General features: G+C 48.0%; 1 protein-coding gene across 1 annotated transcript in view; it reads left to right on the top strand.

Annotated features, from left to right (window-relative positions):
* Positions 1 to 9,588, top strand: part of ASB1 (ankyrin repeat and SOCS box containing 1) — a 22,203-nt gene extending 12,615 nt beyond the window's left edge. Inside the window, exons 3-4 of the mRNA XM_011929583.1 lie at positions 1,474 to 1,859; positions 3,828 to 9,588. Of these exons, the coding sequence (XP_011784973.1) occupies positions 1,474 to 1,859; positions 3,828 to 3,955 (514 nt within the window). The 3' untranslated portion in view covers positions 3,956 to 9,588. The remainder of the gene's footprint in view (positions 1 to 1,473; positions 1,860 to 3,827) is intronic.
* The last annotated feature ends 4,060 nt before the right edge of the window (positions 9,589 to 13,648 follow it).

The following is a 13,648-nucleotide window of genomic DNA, read 5'->3' as shown; positions in this document are numbered from 1 at the left end:
GGCTTCAGCTGGTCTCTCCGTTTGGGGTCCCTGACTTCCCGCAACACATACCAATACCACAGTTTTATTTTTAGCCTTTATAATAAACTTCACTTACGGTGTGGCTACCGCCCACCCCTGCCCCCTTATTGACTTTTTCATCTTCTTTGATCTTACAGATGAACTTTATAAATCAACTAATGTAGCTTCAGGGATGCTACTTTTATTTTTTACATTTGTAATCAATTTACTTAGTTCTAGTAATGACATTTTCATTTGTAAAATAAATTTAGGGAGAATTATCTTCTTAATGTTGAGTCTGAATCAGTACTGTGCTGTGTCTTTCCATTCTCTTAGGTCTGCTTTTATTTACTTTAAGTAGTAGTCTATCATTTTCCTTATGCAGATTTTGGACATTGATTGTTAAGTTTATGCTTAGATATGTCATTGTAAAATTTATTTTGCTATCATAAATGGAATTTTGCCTTCTACTTTTTATATGAAGGCTGTTGGTTTGACAACCTGCTACTTCAGTCATTTCTCTCATTGCTTGTTAATTGTTTTTCCATATTATTTAGGGCTTTTCAGACACATGGTATCCACTGAAAATAGGAAATTTTTACCTCTTATTTTCCAGTTTTATGCATTTAATTTCTTTCTCTTGCCTGATTGCATGGGATACCTTTAACACCAGTGTTCAATAGGAGGCTGGAAAGCAGGATACTGTCTTGCTCCAGCTTTAGCCAGAGTGCTTCAAGCCTTTCCCTGTTAAATGAGGTGCTGACTTCTGGCCTGAGGGAGTATGTTTTATCATGTTAAAGAAAAGCCATCACTTTCTGTTTTATTGAGCATTTTTAAACATGCATAGCTCTTGAGTTTTGTCATATGCCCACCTTCTTTTTTTTTTTTTTTTCTTCTGCATCTGCAGAGATAATCAGAAGATTTTCCCCTCAGCCTCATTTTACAATGGATTATATTCATACAGTTTCTAATATTGGAGCTACCTGTGCATTCTTGGGATAACTCCCATGAGGTCATGGTATGTTGCTTTCTTAATATACTTAAGGGTTCTTTTCGGCTAAAATTTTATTGAAGATTTAAAAGTTGATACTCATAAATGAAATTAGCTGGGAGTTTTTCTTATGCTTTGGCCATTGTCCGGTTTTGGGGTTATTGTGCCAATTTCATCACATGAATTTGTAAGTTTCTCTTCTTTTTCTTTGCTCTGAAATAGTTTAAATAGCCTTGGGATTATTGGACCTTTAAAGGTTTGAAGGACTTCCCTTAGGAATTTTTGTATGTCTGGGGATTCCAAGTTCTTTCCTGCCACCTTACCTTGCAGGATGTAATGAAGCTATCTGATCTGTGGAGTCTCCTGTAGCAGCTAGTGTCACTGAATCAAGGCCTTCTGCTCAGGGTGGCTGTGGGATCTGTGGGATCCGTGGGCTGTGGTCAGTCCCCTGCACGGTCTGACTTTCCCTTTCTTCCCTGCAGATATGGGGCTGATGTTGATGTCAACCACCACCTGACTCCTGACGTCCAGCCCCGATTCTCCCGGAGGCTCACTTCCTTGGTGGTCTGCCCCTTGTACATCAGTGCAGCCTACCACAACCTCCAGTGCTTCCGACTGCTCCTCCTGGCAGGAGCGAACCCCGACTTCAACTGCAATGGTCCTGTCAACACACAGGGATTCTACAGGGGCTCCCCTGGGTGCGTCATGGATGCTGTTCTGCGTCACGGCTGTGAGGCGGCCTTCGTGAGCCTGCTGGTGGAGTTTGGAGCCAACTTGAATCTAGTGAAGTGGGAATCGCTGGGCCCAGAGTCGAGAGGAAGAAGAAAGGTGGACCCTGAGGCCTTGCAGGTCTTTAAAGAGGCCAGAAGTAAGTGGCTTGAGTTCAGCTCTGACTTGTGGGCTGGGTTGATTGAATGAATCAAGATGTAGCAATAAACAAAAAACAAAAACCTCCAACTGAGCACTTGGCCAGAATCTTCAGTTAGCACTCGCAGTTTTCCAGATGGTTGTTCAGATTGATCTTCTCTTTTTAAATTCCTGAATACCAAGAACTGGTATCAGGGAATCTCTAAAAGTACATGTGTATTGTCAGAACTCCTCGAATTATGCTGCTCTCTCTCGCTCTTTTTTTTTTCTTTTTTGAGACAGGGTCTTGCTCTGTCACCCAGGCTGGAGTACAGTGGTGCAATCACAATCATGTAACCATGACCTCCTGGGCTCACGCGATCCTCCCACCTCAGCCTCCCAAGTTGCTGGGACTGTAGGTGCACACCATGCCCAGCTAGTATTTGTATTTTTCGTAGAGATGATGTTTTGCTGAGTTGCCCAGGCTTATGTTGAACTCCTGGGCTCAAGTCATCTGCCTACCTCAGCCTCCCAAAGTGCTGGGATTACAGGTATGAGCCACTGCCCTAGTCTAAAATTGTATTCTCTTTATCCTTTTGCTCTGATTTGTGGCCCCAGATTCTTATAGACAGTGACTTCTTTTATGCTGGTTTTTAAGTGAGCCCTTAAAACAAATTGCAAGCGGGGCTTTCTAGGGTTCATCACTCTCCTTTCAATTCCACTGAAGTTTCGCTACTTAGGACTGTGTGATAAGCCTAAGTTTTGTTACAATGAAGTTCCTAGTCTGCGTATTTATGAACAAAGATTTTGTTAGCGATTAATGCAATAATCACACGAGAGATTGGAATCGATCCGTAGCTAGGTCTTGTTGTCTGAGGCTCTCTCTGGGATTCAGACATTGACCTCATGTGTCGTCTTTGACCTCCTGCCCGCGTGTCAGCCCCTCCCACCGCTCCCAGTCTGGGTCTTGAGACATCCAAGTTGATAACCTCTTCCTTCTCCGTGCCTCTCAAAGGACTTGAAATTCATTGTGTTGGCTGGGTGTGGTGGCTCAAGCCTGTAATCCCAGCACTTTGGGAGGCCGAGACGGATGGATCACGAGGTCAGGAGATCGAGACTATCCTGGTTTACACGGTGAAACCCCGTCTCTACTAAAAAATACAAAAAACTAGCCGGGCGAGATGGCGGGCGCCTGTGGTCCCAGCTACTTGGGAGGCTGAGGCAGGAGAATGGTGTAAACCCGGGAGGCGGAGCTTGCAGTGAGCTGAGATCCAGCCACTGCACTCCAGCCTGGGCGACAGAGCGAGACTCCGTCTCAAAAAAAAAAAAAAAAAAAGAAATTCATTGTGTTTTTGTTACTGGATTTCCCTAAACCAGTTCATTAAAGCATGCTCCTGTGTAGCCTTCCTGCAAATAGTTAATGAGTGGTCAGCTGGGAACTATACTGATAGAAAAAGCAGCTTGCATTTATGACCATTCCACTCCTCAGCTTCCTCGCTAATTGATACAGAACTTGGCTGCGCTCTTTTCGTTGGGGGCAAAGTTGTCAGCCTGTGCCCCTTAAGCACTGCTGGGCCTGTGTTCCCCAGGCTCTGGTGGAGCCTCAGGGATTGACGGGGAAGAGGCTGACAGAGGCTGGGCGTTAGCGGCCTGCACCTGCTGGGGCCTTCAGTGGTCCACTCTGAATTCTTTCTCTAGTGCAGTAAACATGGTCAAGTTGTGACCCAGGGAGCAGATGCCCTGAGTTAATGAGGCTGGAAAGGTTTGGCTCCTTCCACCAACAGAAGGAGCAGATAATGAGACCTTCCTCCCTGGGGCCTACTCTCCTCATCCATCAGGAAAAGCCATCACTTTGTGTTTCGCTGAGCATTTTGAAGTTGGTAGTGAGCATTTGTGCACTTCTGGCTGCCAGTCCTGGCTGCCTTTGCTCTCTAGAGCTAGGATAGAATGAACCTTCCTTTATCCCTCTCTTTCTTCCCACGGCCTCCAGGTGTTCCCAGAACCTTGCTGTGTCTGTGCCGTGTGGCTGTGAGAAGAGCTCTTGGCAAAAACCGGCTTCATCTGATTCCTTCGCTGCCTCTGCCAGACCCCATGAAGAAGTTTCTACTTCATGAGTAGACTTCGAGTGCTGCGGTTGATTCCAGCAAGGGAGAAGGTGATCTGCAGAGAAGGTGGACACCGAGCCCTGAGTGCTGTGCTGCTGGCGGTATCCTGATGGCTGTTGCTACTGAAGATGTCGTCGTGGACTGTCATTGCTCCTCAGGTGCCTGGGCCGCCGAACAGTCCTTGGGTCATTGTCAGCTGGGAGGCTCATACAAAAGTTATTATTGTTTTTCCCAAATTCTCTTTTCTGGTTTTCAGTTGCATATTAATGTAACGGGCCATGGAATGTGTACATGTAGGGACTGAGGTTGGAGGCCTACGAATTTCCCTGTAGGGAGGACTCCTAGCACTTCTGGAACTGTGCTTCTCTTTATTTTTCTACTTCTCAATTTGATTGTTCGATTAAAGCCTTCTACTATCTCAGTGAAAAGGGAGTTTTGTAAGCAAAATAGAGGACAGAAATGCAGACATGAACTTGCTGGTTTTTTTCCCCGCTCCTGGGGTAACACATGCTCTTGTCATACACGCCCCTTCCTTGCCGCTTCAGTGTTCTGTCTTTGTGCTGGAGGTCTCATAGCGATTGTCTTCATTCAAGGGTGGTTTCCTGGCTGCACAGCACCTGTTCCGATACCTTCTGTGCCTCTCATCAGGTGTCATGATTTTTCTGCCACTTCACCTTAGGGAGCTTCCAGTGATTGATTTTAGGAGGCCCACCCCAAACTCCCCAGGAAATGACTGCCTTCCTTGGGACCAAGGACCGTTCCAACAGCATTCACTGCCAGTTCTAACAGGCAAGGAAATGCCCGAGGCGCTGTCTTCTATCCCCCACACATACCAGAAAGTGAAAAATGCAGCAAGTCCTCTGGGTGGTTCTGGGCCTCCAAGTGCATGCTGTCCAGTGGACAAGACATCTGGCGGTTGGTTGCTTGCTCTTTTGTCTTGGTAGCTGCTTCTAGAATCCATGCAAGGGGATAGCAGTGAGGTCAGAAGGCTTTCCCCGGAGACAGATGGCCCGGGTTATCATTGCTGATAGCTTTGGCTGTGTGGGTGGGGCTTCCCCTCACCCAGGGCTGCACAGCCAGGTGTGAGGGTCACTGGCAGGTAGGCTGGTGGCTGCAGCCTCAGAGCCCTCCCAGGTGGCTGCTGTTTCCAGTGAATCACATTTCATCAGTTGAAGCCCATGAGGACCGTTGTGTGGGTCCATGGTGATTCTAGACTTCAGATATATTTAGGAAGGAGCAGATTTCAAATCTGTGTTTAGATTTTCTGTAATAAGAGAATTCCAACTTGTAAAAATTGAACAACGATATTGTTTTATTTACTTAGTGGCATCGCTGCGTCTTTTCGCAGGCAGGCAGTGTCTGGCCAATACTGCGTTCTACAGCCTGAGGGTAGAATTCTAGACCCCGGCCCCTGTGTCACGAATGGGCTCTGTGGTCACCCCGCTGACCCGTGCGTGTGCAGATGCAGTTCCGAAGGGAAGAACAGTCCTCGGGATTCAGAGGGGTAAATGGAGGTGTTTCCTCAGCTGCGGTGACACTGTTAGAAGCTGCGATGGTTGTGTAAATGTGGGCTGTGTGCTGTTCCCGAGGGGAGCTTGGGATTGGGTCCTGCTGAAGCCAGGAGGGTCTTTCCCAGATAGGAGAGGATCCGCAGGTGAGTGGCAGGGGAGGGCCAGGACAGCCGGGGCCAGGTGCTGCGGGGGCTTCAGCCTGGGAGAGGGAGTGGCCATGTTCTCTGTGGCACCCAAAGTGGGACTCGGACAGAAATTGGGCTGTGGCCGGGGCAGGAGCTGTAGGGAGTTAAGGATGATGATATGGAAGTTGGAGCCACCACAGTGGACTGGGCCTTGTCACTGGAGGGCGTAGGCAGTGGCTCGTCACCCTGGTAGGCTGATAGGGGCTTTCAGGGAGGCTTGTTAGCTCCCTGCACTCTGGCTTTTTACTGGCTTAGTATTTAGCTCCTCCCACCTCGAGTCTCTTCTTCCTGCCACCCTTTGGGCTCAGTGTAGGAGAGGAGGGTGACTTTTCTCGAGGTGAGCCATGTTGTAGACACATGACATGCTCTGTCTGCTCTACTGAGTGCTTCCTGCAGGGGCCTGTTAAGGATGAGGCCTCCCCAGCCCTGCCTGGTGCAGGAGGTGGCTCAGTTCTTGGAACTTTTGGGAAGTGGCACCTGGGAATGCTGCCTCGTGGGAGTCCCATGCATGAGTGCGTTGGTGTGACCTTCAGGCTGCACAGAGGCAAGGACCCAGGTGTGGTAGCGTGGGCGTCACACTCCTTTGCACAGCCCAGTGTCTGTTTCGGAGGGACGAGGTCACTGCCCCTGGTCTCTCTAGGAGGAATGGACTGAATCCTTGCAGAGGGACCTCACTCAGACCCGGCCAGGGAATGATGGTCTGGGGAGAGAATGAGCTGGAGGAGGGGGCCTCTCGCAGCCCTTCCCTGGCCTGTGGCCTGGACTGGCTGGCCTGCAGGTGTCTAGGGTCTCAGCTTTTCATTTGCAGAGGACATGTTCAACTTCCTCTTTGTTCAAGCCGGCCTTTGCCAATTTTTTCAGAATCCAAACAATTGGAGGTTCGGTGTCTTGTTTCAAAGCTGCCAAATATGAATCTGAAAACAGGGTGGGTAGCTAAGGTCATTCCTCCTGGTTTTAGTGACACTCCCTTCACTAAAGCTCCCTTTTCTTCTGTTGGCAAGGACAGGATACAGAATAGGAAAGAGTAGCACTTTCCACCTAAACACTTTAGGAAATCACCTTCCTAAGCCCTGGGGCACCCAAGTCCCATCTCAGTGAGGCTGCTGCCTGACTGGCCCAGAGTCCTCCCCAGGAGAGGGGCTCGATGGACCAGGGGAAAGGAGTCTGAAGGTTGCCCCAGGTTGCATCCCAGGAGCATCTGACCGTCACCACTGCCAGGGCAGCTGCTGGCCGTGGAACAGAGTCCTGGGACCTTGGCTGCTGTCAACCGATGGGCTGGGCTGGGCCGTGGTGGAGTGGACAACGTTGATACCTCTGAGAATTCAGCTTTGGAGTCCCGGGTGAGGGGTTTTAGATAAACCCATCAATATCACCCACATTCTGTGACTCTTTGTATCACTCGCATTATTTATATATTTATTTATTTATTTATATTCTGCCTTGTTCCAGAAAAGTGTTTAAGACCACAATGCTTGTTTTTTTGTGTTTTCTTTTGGCATTTGAAAACTTAGTTAAAATGTACTTGTTAAACAGGTAATTTTAAAGAGAAGGAACAATTGTTTTAAGTAAGTTTTCTTTTTCCTTTTTCCATGAATTGATTTTTCAAATGAAAAGCTCTTGAGAGAAAGAGAGGAAGATACAGCAGACACAGAACTGAGCTAAGGGAGAGTCTGTCTGAGAGACGCTTGGCCTGTGCTTCGCTGCCATCCATGTGGCCTTGGCCAAGTCCCTGTTAACAGAGGCGGCTCCACTTTAGACAGGGACAAGGCTTCCTGCTGTGCCTTTCCGGCAGGGTTTTATGGGGTCACATGGGAAGCAGTGTGTTATGCAAGCAGTCCCCATGTGTGTGTAAACCGCTGTCCTGGTGATTTGTCCCTCTTCTTAGTGGAAACACATTTGAGGTGATGACAGGGCTGGATGAGCCTGTGACCTGGGAGATCCGGGCTGGACTGTGGGCCCCAATGGGCCAGAGTCCTTGTGGCCCACAGCATAGCACAGGGGACAGAGCGCTCTATGCAGGTGAGGTGTATGAGAACAACGTGGTCAATAATTGATGAAGTCACATTTGTTCAACTTAAAGGATTGTTTTTTGTTTTGAGGTTATTTTCTTCCTTATTTGGAAGATAAAATGTCCTTTTATGTAATGAAGGTAAAAGTAGAGGGCAATATTTTTGCTTTTTGAAATGCTCTTAGTTGCAAAACAAAATGTTGGTTGCTGTTTGTCAGCCCCAGAATTTCTTCTTCAGTTCGCCTGTCTCTGAAATCCCAAAGTCAGGGAACTGCAGTCTAACTGTGGTGCATGTTTACGCATTGGTGAGAAATTCCTCTTGGGTCCTTGAACAGCCTGTACACTGGCGGACAGCACTGCAGCATTTCCACTGCTGCCGACGAAGAACGAGTTTGGAGATCGCTGTGTGCAGTTTTAGGAAGTGCAAACACCCATGGTGATGGGCCTCTAGCCACCCCTGGATCCATGGGACACACTCACAGGAAGCTGGTGTGCCTTCTCGGTGAGGACTGCCCCTTGACCTGGACTCTGGGAGCCTGTGGCTCCCCTGTATGTTGGTGATGACACTAGTGTGGGTCTTCTGGCTCTGGGGCTACAGCTTCTGCCTCCTCACCTGGCTGTACTCGGCAAGCAGGCCTGGCCTCCAGGGGCCTGGATCCTTGCCAGCTGGGATTGGACTCCTGGAAGTATCTGTTTGGGCCATATGACCTCCTTTCTCATTTACGCCTCACTTCCCTCCTCCCGCTCCAAACCCGAGTCTCTCAGTGTGGAATGAAGTAGTTTAGATGCGTACATGATGCACGGTGGTGGGATTCACATTCCAGGAGAATCCCACGGAGAATCCCACGGAGAGGAATGTGCAGATTTTGAAGTGCACAGTGATGTGTGGAATAAATACTATAAATTCTCAGCAGACAGTGGGATGGAGAAGTGAATGGGGGCAGGAGAGGGACCTCTATTGCCTTGACATGTCATTGCTCAGTGCCTGGAATGCAGGCGGGTCTCTCTTTTTTATGTTGCTTTGATTTCAAGATCTCTTAGATATACTAGGTAGTGTATGAATGTGCATAAATCCAGTTTGAGAATGATGTTTATGAAGAAGCTGTTTCGTGTGTACAGTTGCTGCTGTAATTTAGCCGGCAGTGCCCTGCCCTGCCTTGCAGTGTCTGCACAGCTCCCACTGCGTCTCTTTGCTGTTGGGCATGTGAGGTGTGACTTGGAGGGGTCCTGGTGCCTGGGGACCTGCTGAAGAGAATGCTCACCACCAGCCCTCTGTCTCCCTTTCTGCTTTGGTAATCAACACGTGTTTGCCTGCAGTGGCCGGGATCATGACTGTTTCTGCCCTTGTGCCTAGTTAAGAGCCTTCAAAAGCATAATGGACATTTTTGATATGCTATTGTAACTTTAATAAATGCTTTATTTCCCTCTAATTGCCCTCAAATGCCTTAATTTCGTGGACTGTTTATTTCAACAGGTGGAAGTGTTGGTCGTGTGAAATCTTGGTGTGCACATTTCAAGAAGAAGGGAGTTCTTTTTCTTTCTTCTTTCTATGGAACGTTTCAAGTGATTGGATAGAAAGAAGGACTCTGAAGCAGGAATTTTCACCTGCTCGGAGGGAGCTTGGGGCTCCAGGGACGTACCCCAAACGTTGCCCAGTTTGAAACTCCCTGACAGCCTGTTTTATTTAGTGGCTCATGGTATCCAGTTTGAAGAGAGTTGTGCCCCTAAAAGTGTTTGAAACCCGTGGCTTTCAAGTAAGGTGCCATTGTCCCCACAGTGTTCCGTGGGGTGGGGGGTGATGGAGACTGTGGGCAAGCCTGTTGCTTTTGGCCTCCTGTTGTTACATGGGACCTGTTTTGACGGTGGGAGGGTGAGATGTGAAGATTCGGGATGAACCTGGAATGAACGAACTAAATAAAGACATGCATCCATCTGTCAGCGATTCCTTGTGTGTTCTGCCTCTTCATTCCTTGTCCCAGAGCCTCTGCCATCTCCTACTCTCCTGCAAAGAAGGCTTTTTATCACGAGCAGTTTCAGTCTCTCTTTGCCTCGAAACTAGCTGGATTTATGTGGCAGAGATTGCTAGTTTCCATTCACCATCCACTGTCTCCATCTGTGATAATACAACTCACAGTTTTTAGCTGGACACTTGGATTCCCAGAATAAAGGCTTCATTTCCCAGCCTCCTGTACAGCTAGATGTAACTGTTGACCACTGCTCCTTCCTGAAATCCCATTGATATGACAGGGAATTTTTTTTTTTTTTAAAGCATAAATCCACTAGGATGATTAAAAATAGCAACGAAATTGGGAAGCTCTCCAGAAAATAGGTGAATGGTAGTTGACTTAGAAATACCTGAGAAATCCACATTGTAAGAAATAAATGGGAACATCTGAGCGTCCGAGTTGTCTTGCAGAGCTCCCGGAGGCTCTGGAATTGGCACTTCTAGGTACCTCTGGAAGTAGTTGTGAGATAAGATAAAACTAGAAGCTGAGGCCCGTTTAAGAAGCTATTAAACTCCCCATTCCACACAATTGGGCAACTGTGCCTACTTCAAACCAGTGAAAGACCAGAGGAGGTGTGCCGCTTTCAGCCTTCAGTATCTCAAATCCATAGCTCAGTCGTATCCTCTAGCAAGAAATAAAGCAGAAATATACTTCTTTGAGGAATCTCACCAGCCTAAAAGGAAAGACCTAAAGTTACCCATACATAACGTGGCCTAGGACATGCCCTCACACATCTTTCAATGCATCCCAGCGAATAAAAGAATTCTGAGAATGAAGGCTGTAAGTTTGCAGATTACAAGGGCTCAGCGAACCTAGTGCCAACGCCATGGAAGGGGAAAGCACCTTGCCTTCTTCCATTCCGTATCAGTGTGCACATCCAGGCATGTGAGTGTGAGATCTCAGAACACCGGGGAACTGCTGGAGGGAATGAACAGTACACATGCAGAGTATTAGGACTCAGTAGCTTTGCAGGCCTCAAATGCCACATAGGAAACAGGGAATGTGGGCCTTCTTGAATTCTGAAGGAAGATTATTTCCAGATAGATTAAAAGTCACGCCAAAAGACTTGTAGGCTCTTGAAAAATGTATATTCCACACACCCTTTTATTTATTTTTTTGAGACAAGGTCTCTCTGTCACCTAGGCTGGAGTGCAGTGGCACAAACACTGCTCACTGCAGCCTTGACCTCCCAGGCTCAAGTGATTCTCCTGCCTGAGCCTCCCAAGTAGCTGGGACCACAGGCATGTGCCGCCATGCCTGGCTGATTTTTTTGTCGAGACAGGGTTTTGCCATGTTGGCCAGGCTGGTGTTGAACTCCTGAACTCAAGCCATCTGCCCGCCTTGGCCTCCAAAATTGCTGGGATTGCAGGTGTGAGCCACTGCGCCTGGCCTTTACACAGCTTTTTAAATAAAAGGACTAGATAATGTACTCCAAAAGGAGAAAGCATGGCTTAAAGGCAATGGGAGATCCAACGCAAACAGCAAGGTGACTCCCCAGGAGCACAGCAAAAGGAGATTCCAGGATGGCAGCCGTGCACTCAGCATAGAAGTCAGCCAGGTTGGGTTTGGTGTCGGCTCTAGAGAAGATGGCTTAACTGTTAGAACACCTGTTGCCTCTGAACATATTGAGGGTTTACATAGGAGCTAAGATTGAATTATTGACAAGTACCTAGGAAACCAAGGGACATAACTCCAAGGAAAACAAGTTAGGTAGGAAAAAGTTACCACAGTAATACTACTATATGATTTAGTTATGAATAGTATTTATATAGTCCTAAAATATAAGCACTAAACAGTAACCATATTATGATAGTACCCTATTAGGAGAATGGAGGGCAGGAGGAGGGCTGATGGGAAGTGTGTGCGAGCAAAAGCTGAATAATCGTCATTTCCATGGGGAGAGGTGAAGAGAAAATGCCCAGTCTTGAAAAGCATTTTGCCCCTGATTGAGTGCCGGAGAGCACAGCCCGGGCAGAAAGCATACCCGTGAGAGGCCTGTGGGAGAGGCTTTGGCTTCAGTTTAAACCAGCCCAGAAGCAGCACAGCGGAGAGAAACACTGCAGTAGGGCCGAGGGCAGGGCCTCGTGGAAAGCTGCGGAGTCCACACGTCGTGGAAGCCCTTAGTGTGAGGCAAGGATGGGACCCAGCACTGGCCTCTTTGGCAGCAGCAGAGGCCATCACGGTGAGCGGAGCCACGCGGGAGCACCGAAGCTGGGGTAACCTTTCACCTGGAAAGTATGGCAGGTGAGGGGGCCGTGAGCTGCAAATGCACAGTTCAGCACCAGAGAACCCGAGGACGGGCAACCCAGTGCTGGAGAAAGGTCTCATGAGTGCAGTGAGTGTGGGAAGTTTCTTAGCTGCAACTCCAGCTGCATTGAACACGGGAGTCCACTGTAGTGCTGAGCCTTGTGAGTGCAGCTGATGTGGGAAAGCATTCAGCAAAGGACTCACCTTTCTTTGGTGCCAGAAGGTTCACAACAGAAAGGCCTCATTAATGCAGGAAAGGTTGGAAAACCTGTAGCCATATCACTAAGTTCATTCAGCATCAGAGAGTTCACACTGTAGAAAGTCCTTACAAATGCACAGAAAGTGTTCCGCCAAAGATCTGCTCTGATTTAGCCCTGGAGGATTTTCAGCTTTAAAATGGTGGTATAGAATCAAGCTGGCTTCACACCCCCAACAGAAAACCAAAATAAATATACAGTGTGAGATTTTCACCAGCAACAACCCAGGACTCAAATAAGAGAATGAGACAGATTCTGGGGCCACAGGGAAGTGAAAAAACTCCAGGCAAATGGTAGGAGAACCAGATTTCTGCATCCATGATGCCCCTTCCCCGGATTCTGCCTAGCAACAATTGAGTGGAGAATCTTTCCCTGACTATTAGTACACTGCTATGAAGAACTGCTTGAGACTGGGTAATTTATAAAGAAAAGAGCTTTGATCGATTCACAGTTCTGCATGGTTGGGGAGGCCTCAGGAGACTTACAATCATGATGGAAGGGGAAGCGCAGGTGCCTTCTTCACAAGGTGGCAGGAGAGAGAGAGTGTGTGTGAAGGAGGAACTGTCACACACTTATAAAACCATCAGATCTCGTGAGAACTCACTATCGCGAGGACAGCATGGGGAAACCACCCCCATGATCCAGTCACCTCCCACCTGGCCCCTCCCTTGACTCCTGGGGATTATGGGGATTACAGTTCACGATGAGATTTGTCTGGGGACACAGAGCCAGACCATGTCACTGACTCACCGGTTTTTACACGGGGAAAGTGAGACTGAGGTGGTCAATCAGCTTTCCTACCGTGCTAGAACCTGGCGGGAGACCTGTCCTTGCATTAGCCCACAGGCAGCAGCATGACTGCCTGAAGAGAGAAATCTCTGAGGACACGCAGTGACAGATGGAGGAGGGGGAACTACCATCCCCAGCCCTGGAGAGACTGCTCTGTAACAGCCACAGGAGACGCCAAATCAGAGCAGCTGTTCAGCAGCAGCACGCTGGAGGAGGTATGTTTCCCAGGTCCCCTGGGCACAAACCCCTCACCAGCCTTCTCACACTGCTGGGATAACTTTTTGTCAGTTCAGGACAGGCAAAGCTTCCATCATGTACTGGAGTTGAGGTGAGCCTGGGCTTAATGTGCCATGTGGAGCTGAAAAGGAGGCAGTGACCTAGTAGTAAAGACTTGCTGAGCAAAAATATCCAATAAAAACCAAAACAGGCCAGACAGAGAAAACGGGAGTAAATAATCCTTCAATGCAAAGACAGATGTGTACCCACAAGAAACAATGGCAAACAGGGAACTGTGACCGCTTCAAAAAGGACGAAGCAAAAATCTAGTGATCCTAAGGAGAAGACAGTTTGTGAGCGCTCTGACCAAGAATTCAAAATAGCAGTTTTACGGAGACTCGGGGATCACCAAGAACACAGAAAATCACTTCTGAAATTTATCAGAGAAATTTAACAAAACATGGAAATAAACAGAAATCTTGGAACT

The sequence above is a fragment of the Colobus angolensis genome, unplaced genomic scaffold, assembly GCF_000951035.1.
Source record: "Colobus angolensis palliatus isolate OR3802 unplaced genomic scaffold, Cang.pa_1.0 Scaffold82, whole genome shotgun sequence".
In the NCBI taxonomy this organism is placed as follows: Eukaryota; Metazoa; Chordata; class Mammalia; order Primates; family Cercopithecidae; genus Colobus; species Colobus angolensis.
Note: the sequence above shows the minus strand (reverse complement) of the source record. Positions and strands in the feature narration are given on the sequence as shown.